Genomic DNA, 24,789 nt, shown 5'->3' with positions numbered 1-24,789 from the left:
AGCACAAGCAGGGGGAGCAGTGGAGGGAGAGGGAGAAGCAGGCTCCCCGCTGAGCAGGGAGCCCAATGCGGGACTCGATCTTGGGACTCCAGGATCATGACCTGAGCCGAAGGCAGCTGCTTAACCAGCTGAGCCACCCAGGCACCCCAAGGTTTAACAGAAGATTTAACCTAAGATCTTATCAAGTTTTAAAGTGTACCATTGGTATAAGCTCACTGCTAACTGAAACTTTACCATTTGATTAATACTTTTCTGCTTCCCCCTCCACCAACCCCCAGATGCTAGAAGTCACCATTCTACTCGCTGTTCAACGAGTTTGACTATTTTAGATTCCTTATATAAATGGTATCATGTAGTGTTTGTCTGTGTTTAGCTTATTTTACTTCCTCTCCGTTCATCCATGTTTTCAAAATTGGCAAAACTTCCTTCTTTTTTTAAGGCTGACTAATATTCCATCGTATGTGTACAACACATTTTCTGTATCCATTCATCTGTTGATGGACATTTAGATTGCTTCCATGACTTGGCTATTGTAAAGAATGCTGCAATGGCTACAGGAGTGCAGATATTTCTTTTAGATTCTGATCTCAATTCTTTGGATGTATACCCAGAAATGAAATTGCTGCATCATATGGTGGTTCTATTTTTAATTTTTTGATGAACCTCCGTACTGTTTTCCATAGTGGCTGCACCAATTTACATTCCCACCAACAGTGCATGAGGGTTCCCTTTTCTCCACATCCTTGCCACCATTTGTGATCTCTTGTCTTTTTTTTTTTTTTAAGATTTTATTTATTTATTCATGAGAGACACACAGAGAGAGAGGCAGAGGCAGAGGGAGAAGCAGGCTTCCTGCAGAGCAGGGAGCCTGATGCGGGACTCGATCCCAGGACCCCGGGACCATGACCTGAGCCAAAGGCAGACGCCTAACCATCTGAGCCACCCAGGCGCCCCTCTTGTCTTTTTGATAATAGCCATTTAATAGGTGTGAGGTGATATCCTATTGTGGTTTTGATTTGCATTTCCATGATGATTTGTGACCCAATTTGCATAAATGAAACCAATTCACATTTTTAAAAGATAAATAAGATGGGTTCTGGGTACAACCCTAGCGTCAGGGCTTCTACAGATTCCAGGCAAAGAGGAAACTTATACTAAGTATGAAGTTTGGGGTTTTAATGTGCTGCTTCTTCATTGAGAGACTGTGCCTGAGACTAGCCACAGTGCTGAGACCACACAGGGGCACCTTGAGCTTACAAAGGCGGGCCCTATGCATCCTTTCCGACAGCCTTGGGACTACTTGCTACAAAGACTATCGTACTTTCTAATATTTTTGAAGTTGGAGTGAATCTTAGAAGAAGTGTAATTTTATTGCTTTTGCTTTTATCCTCCATAAAAAGCTGTTAAAAGCTTGAGATATGGCATGTCTTTTATACTTGAGGGCATCTTCAAATCAAAGGGATAGTATATGTAATTCATTTATAGAACTTTAGATTCATAAAATATTATAACTAAGGGGGCGTTAAAGATCAGATGATCCAGCAAATTTTAAAGGCTTTTTCCATTGTTTCTTAAATCTGGGCTTTTTTGAAATAAGTCTTTAGAGAAGTTCTAAAGAAACCAACAGATCAAAGCACAGTGAGGTGATAGATAACCCAGCACATTCGCCCTCCTCTCTGCTGACCTACACTCTTGAAAAGAGCTTTTCAAGAGCAGTTTGAAACTTAATGAAAAGATGCAAGCCACCTCTTCATCTTTGGTGCAAAAACCACTATGTGAGTCTTTTCTAAGTAATAATTTTATGGAGATAAATAAACTGCACATTAGTAAAGTGTAACATCTGATGTTTTGACACGTATACACCCATGAAACCATCATTGCAATCAAGATATTGAATCAAGATATTGAATATTCTTCATGTACCTTTATAAACCCTTCCTCCCTACCTCATCCCATCTCATCTTCAAGCTTCCTGTCCCTACAGGGATTAGTTTTTATCTTCTAGAGTTTTACACAAATGACATCATACAATACATGCTTTTGTGTGTGTGTTTGCTCTGGCTTCTTTCACTCAGCAATTATTTTGAGATTCACCCATATTCAAGCTTTTCGTTGCTGACTAGTATTCCATTAGACGGATGTCCTTCTGTGTTTACCTGCTTGCTGTGGATAGACATTTGAGTGGTTTTCAGTTTTTAACTGAAATTATAAATAAAGCTCTATAAACATCCATGTACAAGTCTTCATGGAGACATATGTTTTCATTGTTCTTGGGATAAATACCTAGGAGTGGAATGGCCGGAGCTGATCAAATGGTAGGTGTATGTTGAACTTTTCAAGAAACCACCTACTGGTTTCTCAGCGTGGCTGTCCCATCTTACGTTCCCACCAGCTGTGGATGAGAGTCTAGCTGCTCCACATCCTCACCCATGCTTGGTATGGTCATTAAAAAAAAATTTTTTTTTAGCCATGTAGTGCATGTGTGGGGGTATCTCATTGTGGTTTTAATTTGTGTTTGCCTAATGACTAATAACTTTGAGCATCTTTCCATGTGCTTATTTGCCATCTTCTGGGTGGAGTGTCTGTACGTTACTTGTCTTTTAGCTTCTTCAGTTTTTTTTTCCTTGTAAAGTTTCTGCAGTTATGAGAATGCTTTGAGAAGCATTTTGCTCTCTATTTTTCTATTCTAAAATTTTGTTGACAGAACTATTAGATAAACAGCACAATTAGTTGGAAACCGAAGAAGATCGATGTTAACCAACAGCTATCTAAATAGGTTGGTACTTATGGCATAAACAAAGACTCTTCACACTTACTCAGGCTAGCAGAAATGAAGGTGAATGGGGGAAATAATGGCATATAATTGGGACAGAGTGGGAGGGGTTGAGAGAAAGAAGCCAGGCAGGGAAATATTAACTCTGCCCCATCCAAAGTCTTTCCTCTCACAGTGCCTCTATCATGGTCAAACTTTCAGTCTTTTTTCCCCAAGTTACTTTTTTTTTTTATTACGATTATGGAAGAACTTTTTGTTATTTTCATAGCAAACATGTAAAGGAGATGGGGACCTTAGCTCAGTGGCAGAATCTAGCTGCAGGCTATTCCTTGTGGTAAGGCTCCCAAGAACGTTCATAGTGGGCCACTTGATCAGAAATCCATGTATAGGCAAAAGAAAGCATATCCATGGGATGCCTGGGTGGCTCAGTCAGTTAAGCATCTGCCTTCAACTCAGGTCATGATCTCAGGGTCCTGGGATCGAGTCCTGCATCGGGCTCCCTGCTCAGCAGGGAACCTGCTTCTCCCTCTGCTTGCTCCTCCCCCTGCTTGTGCACTTTCTCTCTCTGACAAATAAATAAAATCTTAAAAAAATTAGAAAGTGTATCCACATACCAGTGTTAATGTGTAGTAAGTTTTGTATTTTTTTTAAAAAAAGGACTTTGTACAAAAATGCAGTAATAAGCCTACAGTTTGCACTTGTCTCTAACAAACAGGTGTAGTAGAGCGAGGACACTGGCCTAGACTGGAGTTCTGGAGACAGTCTGTCATGGAGTGGAATGGGTGTGACCCCGTGTAAAGGACCGAAGGGTTTGGGCAAAGAGGAGAAAGAAGATGGCATTCAAGAGGGAGAAGGGTAAAGAGCTAGGCATGGAAGAAGGGAAGAGGAGATGGAGAATCCCCAGCCAGCTCTCCTCCCTTTTCCACATTGGCCTGTAGGGGAGGGGAGAGAGCGTCTCTGCTCCCTCTGCTGCTCCCACACCTTCTGTCCATCCTTCCTACCAGCTGCTTCTGGAGGGAGGAGGGATTGCTCACACTCTGAAAGCACAGGGACGTTACCCAACACCGTTCTATGAGAGGGTGGACTGTCCGAGCTGAAATTCCCTCTTTTGCAAACAGTCCCTTTACTACAGTGCACTGGGTTGGGGCCTGGCCATTCACCATTCTACCTAAGTGCCTCAGCATCAATTGCATCTGGTCTGTTCCAGACCTTTCCATCACCCCCGAGTGACAGGCCTAAACAGCATAATCTAATTTGGCTTAACCAAGATGTCTGCCCTGGCAGACAATTGGGTGCTTACTTATCAGTTAATAAAAAGGTATTTCGTTTTCCATGTAGTTATTGTTCTCACGTGCACATCCCTTAATTAGGAATCCCTGAAGTTGTCTGAGTGCTAGGATTTCAGCCACTAAACTGAAACGCTCACTCTCCCATAGTTAATCTTAAACAAGGTCCCGGTCCAAAGGGAGCCCCCAAAAAAGAGGTAAAAATGGTGTCCAAGATAGAAGGACCGCAGCTAGGGTCAAAGTGCCAGAGGTTCCAAAGGTAAATAGAAAGTGGTAACAGGCCTCCTTTGAGCTTCCTCTCTGGGTGGAGACAAAACTATGATTCATCGATCCGCCCCCCTCTTCCATCCCTCCAGCCATCCACTCATTAACACACTTTGGAGTTCCAGGTACTGGGCTGTGACTTAATGATACAGTAGTGAACACGTCAGACACTGTCTGAAGGAGGATTAGAAACAAAGGGGTGTATGCCGATTTGTCATGAAAAAGAGAGAGAGAGATGGTGCAGCATTGTGTCCCCATTCTTGGACTATGTCAAAACTCCTGGGGCGCCTGGGTGGCTCGGTCGTTAAACGTCTGCCTCTGGCTCAGGTCATGATCCCAGGGTCCTGGGATGGAGCCCCACATTGGGCTCCCTGCTCAGTGAGGAGTCTGCTTCTCCCTCTCCCTCTGCTTGCTGCTCTCCCTGCTTGTGCTCTTTCTCTCTCTGCCAAATAAATAAATAAAATCTTAAAAAAAGAAAGAAAGAAACTCCTAACAGAAAAAATGATGGATTAAACACTGACAATGGAGCTTACTCATGAGAAAGTTTCTGGAACTCTGGACATAAGCAGTACTGATTTGAGGATCAGGTGACAAAACAGAGCACAGAACTGGAGAGAGAGGGGCGCCTGGGTAGCTCAGTCGGTTAAAAGTTCGACTCTCGATTTCGGCTCAGGTTGTGATCTCAGGTCCTGAGATTGAGCCCCACATAGGGCTCCGTGCTCAGTGCGGAGTCTGCTTGAGATCCTCTCTTCCTCTGCCTCTGCCCCTCCCCCTGCTTGCACTCTCTCTCTCTCCCTTTCTCTAAATAAATACATAAATACACTTAAAAAATCTTAAAAAACAAAAACGGAGAGGGTCATTGTTTCCACTTTTTCCCAGAACCCAGCACTGACCTGTAAACTAGGTATTACTATTATTTACCAAATACTGTTTCACTACTGTTCTTCTCCTCTTTCATATATATGGAGGACCTCTCTGTACTTTTCAGCCGTCTTGCAGTTCAATGAGGCCATGGCTCTGGCCATTTGCAGTCTGACGCAAAGAGCTGCTGAGTAACAAGCAAGTCTTTTCTTTATCTTTCTTTAAGCCTGCTTGGTTGACCAAGGAGGTTTCCTGCTCCTGATGGGGCAGCTACATGATGGTGAAACCTCTCTCAGCCTCAATTCTTGAGTTCCTACATGGAAAATAGTTGTCCTAAAGGGTTGCCCAGATCTTTATTGGATTTTATGGCAGTGAGAAATAAACCTTTGTTGCTGAGACTTTAGCATTTGTTCTTGTTGTGCCAAAGTCTGGCTTAGCCTCCAGGACTGATAGTTCGGTAAGCATTAAAAAATAGTAACCCGGGCACAGACTACCATAGCAGGGGAAAGGGAGAGGCCCTTTAGAGTTACTTTGCAGGCAGTGTGGGGCAGAATAGGAGAGGAAAGACAAGATAGATGCTGTGTGGTAATTGTGGATAGCAAATTGCTATGTGACACATACATGTAAGGTACCTTTTTGGAGGTTCTCAAGAAATATTCGAGTGAGGATTTTAGGGGCTGGTGAAGAGTGTGTCAACAAAGGAAGCTGCATTATTTAATGTTAACATGACTTCATTTGCACTCACAGGCTGGTGAGACTAGGTGTCACTAGTATTAATTGACTGAATTGGGGGGATATCTTTTGTTGGGGAGAGTTTGCAATTCTAGAACAGATTGTGGTTCTTATCTTCATCTTTATTCCTTTCTTAAAGAGTGAACTGCCAAACACTGCTCAAGAGATTGCTAGAAATTTCAGGATCTCCCTAGAGTTCCTGTCAGACCTACCTCTGAACTTCCAAGGATGCTGAGTTTTCTTGTTGAACATAATTTCACTGATTTCAATTGAAACATGATTTCAATTTCATAGTTTTCTGATGAAACTGAGTACAGACAGGAAAATACTTTCTAATGTAGACATGTTAATGTTCGCCTGTTTCAGAAATTTATAGCACAGTTCATACTACATATCGACATTTATGTGACCACTTTCTAAAACTGTGAATTTGGAAAAAAATAAAAAGCTCTTGGTGTGCCCCAAGTCAGTAATTCAGAACAGTTCAACACTAAGTAGAAAGCATGATCTTCAGGTGTCAACTGGTCCACCCCTTGTCCAGTTTGAGTTTGAATATCTATACCTCCTTGAAACTAGCAACAATGGTCTTATTGTTCCATGATGTTTCCTGTTCAGCAGCTCAGATAGATGTCCTATCCTACTGGGAAGAAAAGGAAGTCTTATGGGCTTCTAGGAATTTGACAAGTTAAGCCTCTCACAGCTTTTGACACTCCAAAACGATCTTGTAGCAGTATCTTTCTTAAAGGCTCCTATGATATAACTCTGTGACCATATGGTTAAATAAATCTAATCTAAATAAAATAAATCTCCATGTTGCCTCAATCTCTAAATATCATACAAAGCGGCAAGAGCAGGAAAAATATTGTCTTGACTACTTCCTCCAGAAACAGGTCCGTCACTGTTCACATTTTGACCATGAGCAATCCACATCCATCTTTCTGGCTAACAAAAGCCCCATTCTGTTTGGGTGATGGGTAGAGAGCCCTTGAGGTCAAGAAAGATAAGCCCCCACCTAAGCTAAAATGGAGGGATTTGGGATTGGGTTTATCCAAATTCCTTTTGCCTGGGACTGGTCAAAGAGAGGGCCTGGCCCATATCTGGCCAATGAAACTAAAGGAGAGGTCTCAGGGAGACGTCCTGAAATTGTTCTTCCTGGAAAAGAAACACAGAACTTCACAAGGAGAAAGTTTTTTTCCTACCCCAGTCTCTTCCATCTTTGAAGGTAGCCCTGTGAGGATGTAGTATTTGAGGCTACAGTAGCCAATGAGCAAAAGATGGAGGACAAGAAGGAGAGACAGAATCTGGGTCCTGAATGACACCATTGCATTACTGAGCCTGCCTTCTCCAGACTGCTTTTTAGGTGATAACAGTCAAACATCATTATTGCCTGAGGCCCTGGGAGACTGGATTCTGTTATTTGCAGCTAAATGCATCCTTAGGCTACAACTATTTCCTGCACTGAAACCAGCCTGCAAAATTTCCAACACACCTTCCTGATGTACGAGATGTAATTCTGAATTTTAATGTGTGTCTCTGCCTTAGTGTGAGGATTCATATTTAAGCGTGACGGTAGGGGTTAATTTGGCTAAAACAGTTTTCTTCCTCCGGTGTTAACTGATAAAACGAAAGAAAATGTGATTCTGATCTCTTCAAAGCTTTTTCTGTTTCAAATAAGGGAGTGTGTTTCTGCAGAGTGGGGCGTTTCAGCTAATAGTTCAGTGAAATTAAAAAAAATCATGACAAGGAAAAAATAGTTTTTTTCTTTTTATTGTACCTATATGACAAGATGGATGTTAGCTGAACCTATCATGGTAATCATTTCATAATATATGTAAATCAAACCAGCATGCTGTATGCCTTAAACTTATACAGTGATATATGTCGATTATTTCTCAGTAAAACTGGGAAAACATTTTAAAATGAGAAAACAACTTGAGTCATCTGAATGAATATTGCTAATGTGATTTAGGCATTTTTAAGATGGAGATAAAACACTATATTTAGATTTACATATGATTACTTTGCTTGATGTAATTCCTTGCAGAATAATACATGAACTATGATTATGAATGTGATAGACACCATTATTTTTTTTAATAACTTTTAAAATTTAGATGATTTTTCCTCTTCTTGTTCAAAAGGAGAGCACTCCACGTGTAGATTCCAGGGACCCTGCTTCCTTTATCATAAACTCCATTGCAGGAGGAGCTAGATGGAAGCCAACCTTCATTTGGTGAACCCTAGCTGGCTATGGATTCTGGATATATTAGGGCTGGCAAAGTATGGTTGAGAAGGACAAGAGGAATTGCTCAAACATGGTGCTAGAAAGAAATCTACACAGACTAGTTGACTTGTGTTTCTGAAGTATGGGCCTCTAGGGGTGCCTGGGTGGCTCAGTCGGTTAAGCGTCTGCCTTCAGTTCAGGTCATGATCCCAGGATCCTGGGATTGAGCCCTGCATCGGGATCCCTGCTCGGCGGGGAGCCTGCTTCTCCCTCTCCCACTCCCCCTGCTTGTGTTCCCTCTCTCGCTGTCAAATAAATAAAATCTTAAAAAAAAAAAAAATAAACAAAGCCATGCTAACAGAACATAAAATAACCCAAAAGTCATGTATCAGAAAAACGATCCTCTAAGAGTGGCCTGTTCCTCACGTCTCGTCTCTGGGAAGCTTTACGTCTCTATTCTTGGTTTGTGTTAAATCATATAATGTTTTGCCAAAGACCACTGCTACCACCCAGAGCCACTCACCCCTATAATCTGAGTTCACCGGTACAGTGTGGGGATTGTTCTGTCACTCTCTTTCCAGCCTCTTGGCCTAAAAGTCCTAGAAGAGGCCGTGGACCCACCGTGCGTGGTGTTCATATCTAGATGATTCCCACTGGCAGCACCAGGAAGATTGCAGCCCGAAGGGAAAATCCCAGCCTTCGCCTGACAGTAACACACAGGACCCTCCCCGCCCCCACAACTCCCAATGCACACACTAGAAATAAAACCATAACAACCCAAAAAAGCAGCTGTGTGGTTGGTGTCAAAAGTTCCTTTTTGTGCTTGTCATTCCCTCTGCCTGGAATGCATGTAAAAAGCTTTTCAGTGGAGTCAGAATTGTACATCATAACCAACCCTCACTACCTGGACTCTACTCTGTCTCTCCTACTAAATTTTCCTCCCTAGTCCCTTTTCTCTTCTACTAGTATTTCTCTTTTCCATAGGCAGTTCCACTGTGGACCCCTCTACCCTTTCTACCCTTCTTTTTCTTTTCTTCCCTTCCTTCCTGCTTGCCTTTCTTTCCTTCCTTCCTTCCTCTTTCATTCATTCATTTCCTACTATGTGTCAGGTATTGTTCCAGGGTATACAGCGTAAATGAAAAAGAAGAGTCCAGATATTGGGAAGTTTATATCCTGTGGGGAGAGGAGGGGGAAATATCCCAAGATAATAAGGGAATTTCGGTCATGACAAGAGCTTTGAAGAGAATCAAACTGGGTAAGTGATAGATGGGCCTGGGGATCGGGAAGGGGGACGACTGCTTTAGAGAGGATGGGAAGTCTATTGGGAAGGATTAAAATTAAGTTGAGGCCTAGATTATAGGAAAGATTCAGCCAAAGGAAAAGTGTTCCAGATAGAGAGGATGGCCACGCAAAGGCCTTGCAGTAAGAATCAGTGCAGCAAGTCTAAGCAAGTGAACGCAAGCTGGCATGGTTAGAGCCTGGAGAACAAGGATGGGAGTGGTAATAAGACATAAGTCAGACAATTTGCAGGGGCAAGATTCCACCTGGCCTGGAAGGGAATGTAGGGGGGCTGAACTTTATTCTAAATGCAGTAGGAAGCCAGGTCCTAGCAAAGTAATGAACTATTTATCTAGAACACTGACTATTCATTATTTAGTTCCTATGCATTCTCCATAGGCTGGTCCTATAAAGATTTCATGACAGTGGGACACACAGGAAGAATTTATTACAGGGGCGCCTGGCTGGCTCAGTGGACCATACGACTCTTGATCTTGGGGTTGTGAGTTTGAGCCCCATGTTGGGTGTAGAGAGTACTTAAAAATAAAATCTTAAAAAAAAAAAGAATTGATTACATACGGAGTTTGGGACACACAGAAACGTGACAAATGTGAGATCCTCTGCTTCACTCTACATCTTTGTCTTCCTCTTCCAGCTCTCGGACATCTTAAAGCTACCCCATTCCTACATACTTACACCATCTGTTCCGTGTTTCTTTTGGATAAATTCATCATTTGGCTTTGGATTTTCATCTGCTTTTACCCCAGATTATTAGTAGAGCTGCCTCTTTTGAATCAGTTCATTCACTCACATTTCTGTGTAGGGCATTAGGGAAAAAAATCAAGAAAATCTGTTAAGTTCTAAGCCAAAAATACCCATTCTTAAGAGTGATGACTCATGACAATGCTACAACCCAAGTCCTGGAGAGAGCTGGAAGCCACAGTACATTTTCACTGCAGTTCTAATACATTAAGTACTTTTTAATTACATTATCGATCATCTTTGACATAGCCCCCAAAGGTTTTCCAAATAAAATCCAACCTAAAAACAAAAACAAACCCCATGCCAGTTAATGAGCATTTCTCAGCAAATTCATTGTAGTTGGGATAAAAATATCCAGGTGGTTCATGTGACTTAAAATTAGCCAACTTCAGGGGCGCCTGGGTGGCTCAGTTGGTTAAGCGGCTGCCTTCGGCTCAGGTCGTGATCCTGGAGTCCCGGGATCGAGTCCCGTATCGGGCTCCCTGCTCGGCGGGGAGTCTGCTTCTCCCTCTGACCCTCCCCCCTCTCATGTGCTCTCTCTCTCTCTCATTCTCTCTGTCTCAAATAAATAAATAAAATCTTTAAAAAAAAAAATTAGCCAACTTCATATTGTGTACTACTATAGCTCACAATGTTTCGTAGTGTATATAAAAATCCCACAGCAATCAACTCCAATTAGAATGCCTCTCTACCCAAATTTAAGTTACCAAATAAATAAGTTCTACCAAATAAGGAGTGTATCCAAGGTAAATTAGATTAATCCTATCATCATATTAATCCGATTTGTATTCTTCAGTTGCACAGTTGCATTGTCACCCTTTTTTCTTTAAACAACAATAAAAAGGAATGCACAATTCAAATGTTTCCACTTAAGAAATACAACAAAATCAGTTATGAATTTTTAAACCAACAGCCCATAATTGTGAATGGCTACCTTGGGACTCCAAAATGGGGTGTGTGTGTGTGTGTAGTTTTGATACTATTCACATTAGAAAAGTCCATCCACAGAAATGAGAGAGAGGGGTGCCTGGGTGGCTCAGTCATTGAGCATCTGCCTTCAGCTCAGGTCGTGGTCCCAGGGTCCTGGGATCGAGCCCCACGTCAGGCTCCCTGCTCAGTGGGAGGCCTGCTTCTCCCTCTCCCACTCCCCCTGCTTGTGTTCCCTCTCTCACTGTGTCTCCCTCTGTCAAATAAATAAATAAAATCTTAAAAAAAAAAAAAAAAAGGAATGAGAGAGAATGACAAAAGTCTTCTCAGGATGCCTCAGTGGAACAGGTGTTCTAATTTGAACTGATACGTCTATGCAAATATACCCAGTCGCAATAGGGAACTTCTTAGGCCTGACAATTATTTAAACCCAGAAGGGTGAGCAGGTTCTGTTAGAGACCTTCACCCTCCTGGTGACCTATGTCCTTTAGTTCTCCTCTAGCCCCCTTGCTTAGGATTAAACGAGACTTCAGCTTTGGTGTAAAGCTGCCAGCTGTCTTAACCAAGGACAGCACAAAAACCTGGACTCTAGGAATGAGGGACAAAAGGGACGGAGATCTAGAAGAGGGTGAGGATAAGACAGCAGAACTGAGCCTGCCTCTGCAGAAAATGTCCAAAGACAGTAGGCTCTAGTTAAGATCGATGGGGGAAGGCATCTTAGTGGATACATAGGAAATTAGACAAGGCAAAGATGGCTTTAGCCATCCAGAATGAAGGAGTCAAGGGAGGAGATATCTGCATGCGGTAGACAACTGAATCCGAAAGAGCAGAAATATAAACCAGCAATGATTCCCTATCTTCTGCTTAGCTAGCTTAGATGTAACTTTCCTGTTGCTGGGCAAAAAACATTCCCGAGGAGATCCAATCGTTAATGCAACAGACTCTAATTTAGAGTTGCAGGCCAGGGGTGCTTCTGTTCCCGAACATGGGATGAGCCAGGGATGGGGAGGGGATGAATGAAGCAGTGGAATCTGAACATCCTGACAAGTCATCCAGAAGCTCCGCTCACTCCAGACATTCCTGAGCGACACATGACGTCTCACGAGAACAACACAACACACACGTAGACCTGTTGGTTCCCCAAGACCTACAGGACAATGAGTTTCTACCATGGGAGCTTACAGAGACATTGTTCCACCCAGGTTACAATCAGGTTCTACAAAAGAGATGCTGACGGCATGGATATTTAGAAAATGAATGTGCTTAAGAGAAAAGTGCCGGAGCTGGAAGTCCGCTGCTGTCCAGCTGAGCGACCCCGGGGAAGCGGTTTCACCTCCCTTGGCCTCAGTTTGTCCATCTGCAAAGCATGGTGTGGAACTCCCAGGTCCTGTCTCAGTGCTCTCCAGGGGATCTCCGGATGGAAGCTCACTGGAAATTTCAAAAGCAAATGAAACGACCCGTCAACGCTTGAACTCCGATGTCGACATCCATCTTCACGAGGGGACTTACTGGCCTCTGGCTTGGTAAGTATCGTCAGGGGACATTTAAGTGTAACTTCGGAGGAGAGTAGTTTTCAGACGCAGGTCTTGGAATAAGCTCAAGACCAGTCTCAGATCATTTCCGGTTCGAACGAACCATTATTTTTGTCTTGGCTGGAGGCAGCACCAGGTGAAAGCTGAGCTACATCTCCTTCAACACAACAACAAGCCAGCCTTTATTCTAGGAGCTTGGTCCAGAATGGCTACCCCCCCGGGTGGGAGCCCTAGGGCCCTACTACACACTTGAAACAGTATCTCTAATATCTTTATCCAAAATACACTTGAGTGTTATATGCACTTGCTGGGTGTTTTACATACGTTCTGTCACTTGATCCTCAAGGCAACTTTCAAAGGTAGGTATGGCCATCCCCATTTTACACGTGAAAAAACAGAGACTCAGAGTGGTCATGACTTGCCCAAGTGCACATCACTAGGACATGGCAGAGATCTGAAATAAAAACTCAGGCCCTTCCGACTTCACAGTCTACGCTTTTGCTTCTCTAACATCATGATACCCAGAAGGAAAAAAAAAAATGAGGTTGAACGGTTAGCCAGCAAAGTTAGGGAAAAGGATATGCTATTAGTAAAGAGCTCACCCAGTTTACATCATTCTTCAATGTCCAATTTTCAAAGAATCAGAATATGATAGAAACGTTCAATATGAAATCACTACTGAACATAAGCAGTCTGACCTTGACGATCCAGAAGGCGCTTCCAGATCTTGCTGTGCCTTAAAGTTCTCACAACAATACTGACCATCAGTACGCTACAGATGCATGGGAAAGAAACACCACGTAACAGAAGCAAGATCACCTGCCGCCAAGTCGTCAGGCACTGCCAACGGCTTTTACCGGCTTTCACTACACCAGGTCAAAGAAACAAATGGAACCTGCCAATATGGTCCTGCCTCTTTGGACATATGTTCTAGACATACATCCATTCTCATGCCCAGTGAGAAAGAAATCCCTTCGAAAGGATCTCGCCTTTCACCAAATCCTACCCTTAAAATCCTAAAACGGTCATTATCTTTGTGCACAATATTTCTGGCAGTCACAAGCTCGATCACAAAGCAGAGCTGACGACGACTGCAGAATACAACTGATATTTAAATGCCCCCTGGGCGGGCGGGTCAGACTCCATGAGGCAGTGTGGCTGTGTGGAGGGAGAGGGGTCCCGCCTCGGGGCGAACATCCACTCCTGCCAGAGTTACGAAAGCCAAGGTTCTTGACGTGTACGTTCTCAGCTGTCTCAGTGCCTAGATCCCTAACAACATGAAACAATGAAATAACTGCAAGCAACCATGTCGAAATAAAGAACTCGGTATCGGAATCACCGAGAAGCGGCCAAGTTCAGAAAGGCATTTCTTGGCACTCTAGAGCAGACTGGGATGAAAGTTGTACCGGAGGCTGGAGAAGAGCCCGATGTGCTTCACGAGGTTGGGCTCCACCACGTAGGCCCGCTCCCCCTTGGCCCTCAACAGTGAGTAGAGTGCCATGTCCTTGCCGAAGCCCTTGTGGCAGTACACCTGAGACAGGTAGGTGAGGGTCCGGCGGGCCGCAGGGGCAGGGAAGAGCATGGCGGGGGTGCAACACTGAGAGGCAGGGACCACGCTGTACAGGGAAGGACTCAGCCGCCGCAGTTCCAGGAAATAGTGCCGGCCCACCAGTTCCACCAGACCCATGCTATACAGGGAGAAGAAGAGCATGACGGGCCAGCTGAACCCTGGACGGCTGGCAAACCGCATGTATAGCCAGGTTAGCAAGGGCCCCAGCAACATGCCCACGCCGACCCACTCCAGGATCCGCATGGGCTCTGGGTTGATGTAGTGCTGGAGCCTCTCGGGATGATAGAGCTTCAGATAAAGGGCATCTCTGAGGTGCGGCTCGGAGAAGCGAGCCCGCAGAAGGTGCTCCAGGACTGGGAAGATCTGCTCTTCCGGGACGGCGTCGTCTTCCACCATCAGGACATAGTCTGGGTTGTAGGTCTGCAGGGAGGACTCCAGGCAATAGACATAGTCCTGCTTCTCTTTCTCAAACGAGTTGGTCGAAGGGTCATCACCATAATCATCCTCAGTGCCCTCATAGCGGTTGGCCACCGGGACATACTTCGACAGCAGCTTGGCATCGAAGTGGCTCACGCTACGTTCCACATTGCATAGGAAGAGCTGGTGCCCCTCGCACTGGGGGCCGCATTGTTGCAGAAGCCGGTGAAACTGGGACACCACCTGCAAGACGTAGTGGAAGCCAGGTTGCCTGTCGACAGTGATGATGGTGATGACCAGCCAGGGGCGGGGGGTGGCCTGCCAGACGATGGGCACCGAGCCATTGGCAGACGGCAGCTCCTCAAAGTAGTGGAGGGCAGCTTCGCCCTCTTTCAAACTTTGCTGCAGGAACTCTTGACTCATTTGGTTCAGGTGCCAATGGCGCAGATAGAAATAAGAGTGCAGGAGGCGGTGACAGGCTAGGGGGGCCAGCAAGCCGAACGTCACCACCGTTAAGATCAAGAGCTGGACAGCGGTGCTGCCCCAGGAGAGCCGCCTCAGCCTCCGGAGGAGCATGGCAGCGGGAGGGGCTGATGTGCTCATGAGGTCAACTTCTGGTCAGGTCTGGTCCCAAGAACAAACCATCCTGGAATGCAGGCCCGAATCTGCACAAGTCAAACCTAGAGAGAGACAAGTACAGAATGGTAAGAGGCCTTAAAGAACAAAGAAACAAAAAAACAATCCAGAGACAGAATGCAGCACATATCAACCCAGAAATTCTAAGTTGTAGCTACTAGAGACTTCCAAGTATTTTCTCAAGTACACTATTTTCGGTTGTGTGGGTTAATGATCTCCGGGATTTTCATTATTTCTATGAGTAAGGAAATCTTGGTGTATCCAAGCAAGTTGCCACACCCTCAGATGGTTAGCTGGGTTTACAATGTGCCAGAAAGTCACACAAGTCCTTATTTCAATGCAGCAGCTACATAGACCTGTGTTCTTAAAACAGATGAAAAAGCAAGACTTGACACAAAGCAAATACACATTTAAAGTAAATTCCAAAGCAAGTGTGTATTGACTGACTACACATAGCTGTTTCTGAAAACTGTCTTTTCTGCACATCCCGAACAAGAAAAGGACTCTTTAGGATTCTCTGAGATGTCTTTGTCAAGATCTTCCATTCTTATTTCTCTAATCTCATGAAACTATACTTAAAACTGCATCTTAGTTTAATTCTGATTGTTCTCCCGTTTTATTTTTTATAGCACTACCATAGGAATCAGTATCTCCCATATGCAAGTGAACTCCAGAGCCCCAGACGTGGGAGGGGAGGAAATATCTGAAGAAAGGTCCATGAGCAGCTTTGCAATGAAGGAGGGAGGGATACACAGAAATGAAGATAGAAGAGACAGTTACCCCCAGCCTGGTCCAGAAAGGATGTTGCATGACGTGACGGCTCAGCGTGCAGGCTGGAGGTCAGGCACACGTGTGACTCCCAACTCGGCCACCCAGTGGATGGAAAGTCCCGTCATTTCTCCACAGCTTTGGGGCGCCTGGCTGGCTCAGTTGGAAAAGCCTGTGACTCTTGACCTCGGGGTCCTGACTTGGAGCCCCATGTTGGGTGCTCAGATTACTCAAATAAAACTTTTAAAAAATGTATCCACATGGGGGCACCTGAGTGGCTCAGCTGGCTTAGCGTCTGACTCTTGGTTTCAGCTCAGGTCGTGGTCTCGGGGTTGTAGGATGGAACCCAGTGTTGGGCTCCGTGCTCAACACGATGTCTGCCCGAGATTCAATCTCCCTCTCCCTTTGCCCCTCCCCCCACTCATGCCTGTGCTCTGTCTCTCCCTCTCAAATAAAATAAACAAATAAAATCTTTTAAAAAAATGTATCCATACGGGGCGCCTGGGTGGCTCAGTCAGTTAAGCGTCTGCCTTAGGCTCTGCCTTAGGCTCGGGGTCGTGCTCAGCGGGGAGTCTGCTTCTCCCTTTCCCTCTGCCGCTCCCTCTGCTTGTGCTCTCTCTCTCTGTCTCAAATAAATAAATAAAATCTTTAAAAATAAAAAAATAAAAATGTATTCATACATACAAACTCAAGTACTACCTTGGGAGTAAGGAGGCCTAATGATCGGAGGGAAAATAGACTCATACTGAGAAACAGAATTAAAAGGACAAAACCAGTATAGCACTAGTAATGTCAATGCAAAACTAAGCGGTGTCTAAAGAACAGAAGGTAGACCTAAACCTCTTATGTCAGAAGCATAATACAGTGCGTACACATTTGGAGGAAACCGCCTCGCTTGTGAGTTATCTTGAAGGAAGGGCTGCCCAGGCACCATTGTGGTGCTGCGTTCAGGGCCGTCACTTCCGTGTCCTCCCTTTCTCGGGCACACAGAAAGACCATATTCCCTAGCTCATCTTATTCCAGGTGGGGTCCAGTGAGTAGGATTTGCCAGGAAAATATAAGCAAAGTGACAGGTGTGGCTCCTGGGCCAAGGTGGTTGAGAGCATTTGTGCTTTCCTGACTTTCCCATTCTCCATTCGCCAACTGAGTGGCTCTGGAGGAGGGTGGAGCCAGCAGATGGCAGGAGCCATCTGATATTTCAATGCAGCAGCAGACTCCCCGCTGAGCAGGGAGCCCAACGCGGGTGATCACGACCCGAGCCTAAGGCAGAGCCTAAGGCAGACGCTTAAGGGACTGAGCCACCCAGGCGCCCCTGTACGGATACATTTTTTTAAAAGATTTTATTTGTTTATTTTATTTGAGAGGGAGAGACAGAGCACAGGCATGAGTGGGGGGAGGGGCAAAGGGAGAGGGAGATTGAATCTCGGGCAGACATCGTGTTGAGCACGGAGCCCAACGCTGGGTTCGATCCTACGTCGTCTTGAATGACGCAGAGAAGAGAGGTCCCTCCCACTGCTCACCTCCCAGGAGCCTTCCAATCTAGAGTGGGCTGTGTGGGGAGTCATACATAATCCACTGTGTCTAGTCACTAATGATTTTTGGACTTGTTTATTACAGCAGTAACCTGTCCAGCCCCCTAGAAGCGTGTACAATACCACACCTCTCTCTATAAGATAATGACATAATAATTCAATGAAGGCTCATTTCAGCATCAGAAGCACATTACACTGTGGGACCCAGAGGTGAGACAGACTACCCCAGTACTAGTAAGAGATCTGGGTAGTACCTGAAGAGGGAAATAGCAGGGAGAGGTTTGAACAGCAGGCAATCCCAGGCCTGCTGGTTTGTGAACGTTCAGAGTACGATAGACGGGATGCTTCTCCCTGTGAGCTACTCAGGCCAATGGAGTTAATTTAAATCACGTGGATGCACATCACTCCTCGTGGAAGCCAAGGACTGAAACTGCATTGAGCTTACACTCCTGGTAAGGAATGGGGTCATTCAGGTGTCTTTCTGCTCACCTTGTTCTCCTTGCACTTGCTATTACCCAAGAGAGCCGTACCCACTTAGAAGGAGGAACAAAATACAGTCACCAAGATAAGGCCTGCAGCTTGGAGAATGCCAGGCCCATGGACAGCGCAGACATGATAATGTGACAATATGACAATGCAGAGCTGTTTGGTGCAAAATCCCCATCCACACTCCTTCGACACATTTGTGGTGACAGTTTCTGGTAAAGCAAGAATGTGACGCTCTTTAGTCCAGATCAGTCCCAGGGGTGGGCTGTTTAAGGATTGTGTGTATGTGTGTATGTGTGTGTGTGTGCGCATCATTTGAACACATAAATCTGCTCATACCACTCTCCTGCTTAAAGCCCTTCTTTAGCTTCCCATTGCTCTGGTAATAAAATCCGCATTTCTTATTATGGTCCACGAGACCCTTTATGATCTGGACTATGCGCTAGTTACTCAAAATTAGAGGTTGGCAATATTTTTCTGTAAAGGGCTAGATAGTAAATATTTTAGATTTTGCAGGCCACATACTGTCTCTGTTGCATATTCTTCCTAGACTTTTTCTTTTGTAAAACTCTTTAAAAATATAAAAACTATTTTTAGTGCTCCAGCCACATAAAAACAAGCTGCAAGCCAAATTTGGCCAGCAGCCCATAGTTCACCAGTCCCTGTTCTAGACTAGCACTCTCCAATAGAAATATATGCAAGAGCCACTTGGGTATTTAAAATTTTCCAGCAGCCACAGTAAAAAAGTAAAAAGAAACAGATGAAATTAATTTTAATAATATGTTTTAAATACATCAGAACTGTTATTTCAACATGAAAGCAATATGAAAAATTATTAATGAGGTATTTTATGTTTTTTTTTTATACTAAGTCTTTGAAATCCAGTGTATATTTTACATTTGCAGCATATCTCAATGCAGACTGGTCACATTTCAAGTAATCAATAGCCACATGTCACCAATTAGTAGCTCTAGACACACTGATCTTTCAGAACACTGACTATGCTACACTCTTACCCAACTCCTGGCCTTTGCTTACACAACTCCCATAACCTGGAACAGTTTATTCCCCTACCCTCCCTGCTTCTTTATGTAGATAGCTTCTTCTCATCCTTTAATACACTCTCCCTGACCCATGCAAAGTAGGGCCTACCAAATTGTCACTCACATATTTTGCTAATGGGAGTATAAATCAGCACAACCTCTGTAGAATTAATTTGGGAATATCTAGGAAAACCACTAATGACTGCAAATTCCATTTCTAACATTCCTTCCTAGATAAATATTCTCAACTGTGGGAAATGACTTGCAGCATTATTTGTAATAGCAAAATACTGCCAAGTGCTCATCAATTGAGAGTGAGTCAAATAAATTACGATACATCCAAAGAACGGAATACAAAGTACCCATTAAAAGCAAGCACACTTGGAAGAGACCAAGATGGCAACATGGCTCCTGAACTTCTCTCCTCCCACTGGATGCATTAAATGTACAGCTACATTATGAGAAATTCACTGAGAGAAATCCAGAAACTAGCTGAGGAACCCCTACACCTAGGGAAAATGAGGTAATACCCACGTTGAAACAGGTAGGAAAGAAAGGCTGAGACACACTCCAACCATAACCCCACCCCCAATACAGGGCCCTATAATGGGGAGGGAACTTCCCATTCCCAGCTTCTCCCTGAGGAGTAAAGGGTTTGGGCCACATATCTAGCACCCCAAATTTTAAGACTCCCACCTGAAAACATCTAGCTCTGAATGCCAGTGGGGCTTGCATCCATGAGACCAACAGGACCATAGCAAACAAAGAAACAGTTCTTTGTGGGAACGTGAGCACTTGCCAGTTCTATCCCCTCCAGGGCTCAGCATGCAGGGAGCAGGCAGAAATGACCATCCCCTAATTTTTCCCTGGAAGGGTTTTGAGTGCATACTTTACAAGTTCCTGCCACAGGGTCCAGCTCCTAACTTAGCACATATCTAGGAGTTGGCTGAGATTCTCCCCAGAACCCAGGGGAACTGATAGGCACTTCTCCCACCTTCTCCCATGGGCTCACTCCAATGATAAAACCAGATCCCCAGCATCTCTCTGGAAGGAGCTCATACAAAGGCCTGGTGTCCCAGCTTTTGCAGCAACACCTGAGGGATGGGCCCCTGGATCACCTGGCTCTAACTGCCAATGGTATATGACTCAAAAAACCAAGAACCAACAGATGAATTTAATAAAGTTGCAGGATATGAGCTCAACATACAAAAACCAGTTGCATATTTATACACTAATAAGGAGAAATTAAGAAAACAATCCCATTTACAATAGCATCAAAAAGAATAAAATACTTAGGAATAAATTTAACCAAGGAGGTGAAATATCTGTACACTGAAAACTGTAAGACATTGTTGAAAGAACTGAAAATGACACAAATAAATGGAAAGATATTCTGTGGTCATGGATTAGAAGAATTAATATTGTTAAAATGTCCATATTACCCAAAATGATCTACAGATGATCTACAAAGGATCTACAGGTTCAATGCAATCTCTATTAAAATTCCAGGAAAAACAATCCTAAAATTAGTATGTAACTACAAAAGACCTTGGAGAGCCAGGGCAATTTAGAAAACATAGGAGGTAAGCGTCTTGACATTGGTTTTGGCAATGATTTTTTTTTTTTATTTTATTTTACACAAAATAAAGCAACAAAAGCAAACATAACTAAGTGCACCTACATCAAGCTAAAGGGCTTCCACACAGCAAAGGGAAACCATCAATAAAATAAAAAGGCAACCTATAAAATGGAAGAAAATATTTGTAATCCACATATTAGACAAGGAGTTCATATCCAAAAATATATAAAGAATTCATACAACTCAATAGCAATAATAATAACAATAACCAACTTATTTAAAAGCAGGCAAAGAAGGATCTGAATAGACATTTTTCCAAAGACATATAAACAGCCAACAGGCACTTGAAAAGGTGTTGAACATCACTAATCATCATGGAAACACAGATCAAAACCACAATAAAATATCACCTCACACCTATTAAGATGTCTGTTATCAACAAGGCAAGAGATAAGAAATGCTAGCACAGATGTGGAAAAAGGAAACACTTGTTTACTATTGGCTGAAACATAAACTGGTACAGCCACTCTGGAGATATGGAGGGAAAACAGTATGGAGCTTCCTCAAGAAATTAAAAGTACAACTACCAAATGATCCAGCAATCCCTCATCTGGGTATATGTCCAAAGGAAAAAAAAAAAAATCACTATCTCAAAGAGGTATCTGGCATTGCAGCATTATTCACAATAGCCAAGATACAGAAACAACCCAAATGTCCACTAATGGATGGATGAATGGATGAAGAATATGTGGTGTATCTATGCAATGGAATATTAATCAGCCTTAGAAAAAAGAAGGAAATCCTGCCATTTGTGACAGCATGGATGAATCCAGAAAGCATTATGCTAAGTGAAATAAGACAGAGAGAGAGAAATACTGCATAGTATCATCTGTATGTGGAATCTAAAAAAAAGTCAAACTCACAGAAGCAGAATAGACCGTTGGTTACCAGGTGCTAAGGGGAGGGCTGTGGGAGTAGGGAGAGGTTGGTCAAAGAGTATAAACTTTTAGTTATAGGATGAATAAGGTCTGAGGATCTAATGCATAACTTGGTGACTACAGCTGACAATACTGTGCTTGCTAAGATACAATATTGAAATTTGCTAAGACAGTAGAACTTAAGTGTTCTCAACAACAACAAAAAAGGTTCAAAAAAGCAAATTCTGGGGATGCCTGGGTGGCTCAGTCAGTTAAGCGTCTGCCTTCGGCTCAGGTCGTGATCCCAGGGTCCTGGGATCGAGCCCCGCATCAGGCTCCCTGCTTGGCCAGGAGCCTGCTTCTCCCTCTCCCACTCCCCCTGCTTGTGTTCCCTCTCTAGCTGTCTCTCTCAACCTCTGTCAAATAAATAAAATAAAATCTTAAAAAAAAGCAGCAAACTCTTCATATACAGATATGGAAAAATTTTAAGATGTATTTTCAGTGAAAGAAGACCTAGAAAAGTCTGTCTAGCATGCTACTATTTGTGTAGCAAAAGGGGGAAAATGTACTCAAAGGGCACACTCTTAAATCCAGGTATGACTAGAGGGACCCTAAAAACACCCAGCCTTCCCAGGCCCATGGCTTCCTGCTCTATTTTCTAGGATCTTGCTAAGGGGCCTGGTGTGCATGCAGGGCTGGCTTCAGATTTTCTGCACAAAAGAGGCTCATAACAAGCTCCAGGTGGGTACAAGGGGAGAAGATTTTCTTGAAGTTGTTCATCAAGCAAGCATGATGATCTTCCTTCACTTTCATTGTGTGGGGCAGGAGAAGTTAAGATGTCAGTTCTCTCCAAGCCCCCGTGTTGCTGCCCTCAGGTCATATTATCCTGCCCCTTGACACCCCAGGCTCCTGATTCTCTCTCCCCTCTGGCAGGTGGGTCAGGAACTGGAGCACCTGGTACTGACATCAAGAGGACCTTTAATCCCAGGCAATTTCTCCACTGGGGGCAATAAAATCATTAACATCTCAGGAATAGCTTGCTTTAAAAATACAGTGCCAGGGCGCCTGGGTGGCTCAGTTGGTTAAGTGACTGCCTTCGGCTCAGGTCATGATCCTGGAGTCCCGGGATCGAGTCCCGCATCGGGCTCCCTGCTCGGCAGGGAGTCTGCTTCTCCCTCTGACCCTCCTCCCTCTCATGCTCTCTCTCTCTCATTCTCTCTGTCTCAAAAAAAAAAAATACAGTGCCAGAGTGCTGTTCTCCTGATGAAGGTTCAATGGAAAGCAAAAGCAGCAGGCCACTTTCTTTAAGCCTGTGGGAAAAAAGAAAGGTTCTAGCAATCTGCTCAGAGTCTGGGACATTTCTAAAATGCTCACAAGGCATCTGGCCCCCATATCACTATACACAGTATGAGTCAGGACAGACTAGAGTAATGACCCTTAAATCTCAGGGGTTTATAAGAAAAGAGGTTTAATTCTTGCTCATGTTACTTGTCCATTATGGATCAGTGAAGACTCTGCTCCCTGTCATTCACACTCCAGGACCAAGATAGATGGAACTGCCTCTTTTCTAGAAATTGCTGGTTTTGTGGCAGAGGAGAAAGAGACACAGCTCAAAGTCACAGCTCAAAAATGACACACGTTACATCCACCTACCTTTCATTGACCAGTGCAAGTTACATAACAACCCTTGAGTTCAAGAGAACAGAGTTTTGTAATCTTCCTGCAAGAAGGGGTACTGAAAGACATACGGCCAAGCCTGAAGCTAATGGTTAGGGAAATACATGTCTCTCCAGGGAGAGGCAGAAAATATCTTGGACAATAATGCAATCTAGCACACCCATTTTGGGCCATGGGAGGTGGGATCAGATCCTTCAATGATCAGATGACTGGTCTGCCTAAAATTCAGCCACATGGAGTTCGGTAGATATTCAAGACTGTGTTCTGGTTTGCTTTTTAAAACATCTTCTTAAAGGATTTAACCAATTGCTGCACTGTGGGGTGTGGCGTTCCAGGCCTCCTACAATTATTTCACTTTATTTCACTTTACTGATTTGGTTTTAAGATAACTTACCTGAAAGCAGGGTTTTGCAGTGGTAGTTTGAGGGAAGGAGGTCTCTACAGACAGAAGTAGGACCATGTGTGCATTACCACTCGTCTTTTCCCAGAATTCCATAGTCACCCATGGCATCACCAGCTCAGGACCACACTCCACAATGTTGTGGGCTGACTGGCATTCGTGAGGCGGCCTGAAAACAACGACACCAACGGCGTAATGATTACTGAGTTCTTATCTATGCCTTCCTGGTACACTTTGAAACACAACCATTTTGTAAATTGGATTATGTCTGTTACTGTGTCTCGGATGGAGGGCTCAGAAAAGACAGTAGAAGACAAAGACACCAAGAAATGAACAGGAAATAGGGCTAGAATGAATAAATGGAGTGACAGTGATAGTTACACTTTCCTGCAGCTTCTAAAAATTAAGCTGGGGCCGCCTGGGTGGCTCAGTCGGTTAAGCGGCTGACTCTTGATTTCGGCTCGGGTCATGCATGATCTCAGGGTCATGGGATCGAGCCCCGCATCGGGCTCCGTGCTCAGCAGGGAATCTGCTGGAGAGTCTCTCTCTCTCTCTCCTTCTCCCCCTGCACTCTCTCTATCTCAAATAAATAAATCTTTTTAAAAAATAAAATAAAATAAATAAAAATTAAGCTGAAGGGGTCACAGGGGCATGTGAGGGAGTACCCCAGGCTGAGTGCCAGGAGATCAGCAATCAAGAAGACTGCTTCCCACTGCTGCCCTCCTACGTGAATGGCACCACCACTCTCCCAGGAATCTTGGGTCCAAAAGACCAGTACGTTCTGACTTCTCAGCCCTATCCAGTCACTTCCCAAGTCCCAGCAATGCCACCCATATGGCCTCTTTGGCGCCTCTCTCCTCTCCTCTCCCCGCCACAGCCATACCCTTCTGCACTGCCTCCCTTGTTACTCCTCATCACCTCCAGGCCAGCTGATAGCAACAGGCTCCTAACTAGGCCTCCGACTTCCAGAAGGAGCAATGGATTGGAAGCCACAAGATCTTGGTCCGTGTCTGGTCCCAGCACTCACTCATTAGGTCCATTTGTAAAGAAATCATTCATCTGAGACTATTCTGCCTCTGCCAAATAGGAAAATGAAAAATACTTCGTTTATGGAGGCACTGTGGG

The 24,789-nt window shown here is 44.1% G+C and overlaps 1 protein-coding gene across 1 annotated transcript; it reads right to left on the bottom strand.

Moving 5' to 3' along the window:
- Nucleotides 1–11,351: 11,351 nt before the first annotated feature.
- Nucleotides 11,352–23,706, bottom strand: PGAP4 (post-GPI attachment to proteins GalNAc transferase 4). Its single transcript, XM_035016190.1, has 2 exons — nucleotides 23,659–23,706; nucleotides 11,352–15,306 (listed from the first exon to the last, which is right to left on the bottom strand). Exon 2 carries the CDS (start codon nucleotides 15,227–15,229, stop codon nucleotides 14,018–14,020), a length of 1,212 nt encoding a protein of 403 aa, XP_034872081.1. The 5' UTR covers nucleotides 15,230–15,306; nucleotides 23,659–23,706; the 3' UTR covers nucleotides 11,352–14,017.
- Between the last annotated feature and the right edge of the window lie 1,083 nt (nucleotides 23,707–24,789).

The sequence above is a fragment of the Mirounga leonina genome, unplaced genomic scaffold, assembly GCF_011800145.1.
Source record: "Mirounga leonina isolate KUSES-001 unplaced genomic scaffold, KU_Mleo_1.0 Mir_170, whole genome shotgun sequence".
Lineage (NCBI taxonomy): Eukaryota > Metazoa > Chordata > Mammalia > Carnivora > Phocidae > Mirounga > Mirounga leonina.
The sequence above is the reverse complement of the archived record's forward strand: the minus strand, read 5'-3'. Positions and strand labels throughout refer to the sequence as shown.

What these genes read in the sequence shown, in the direction of transcription:
- PGAP4 (XM_035016190.1), bottom strand. Translation starts at nt 15,229, where the DNA reads ATGAGCACATCAGCCCCTCCCGCTGCCATGCTCCTCCGGAGGCTGAGG.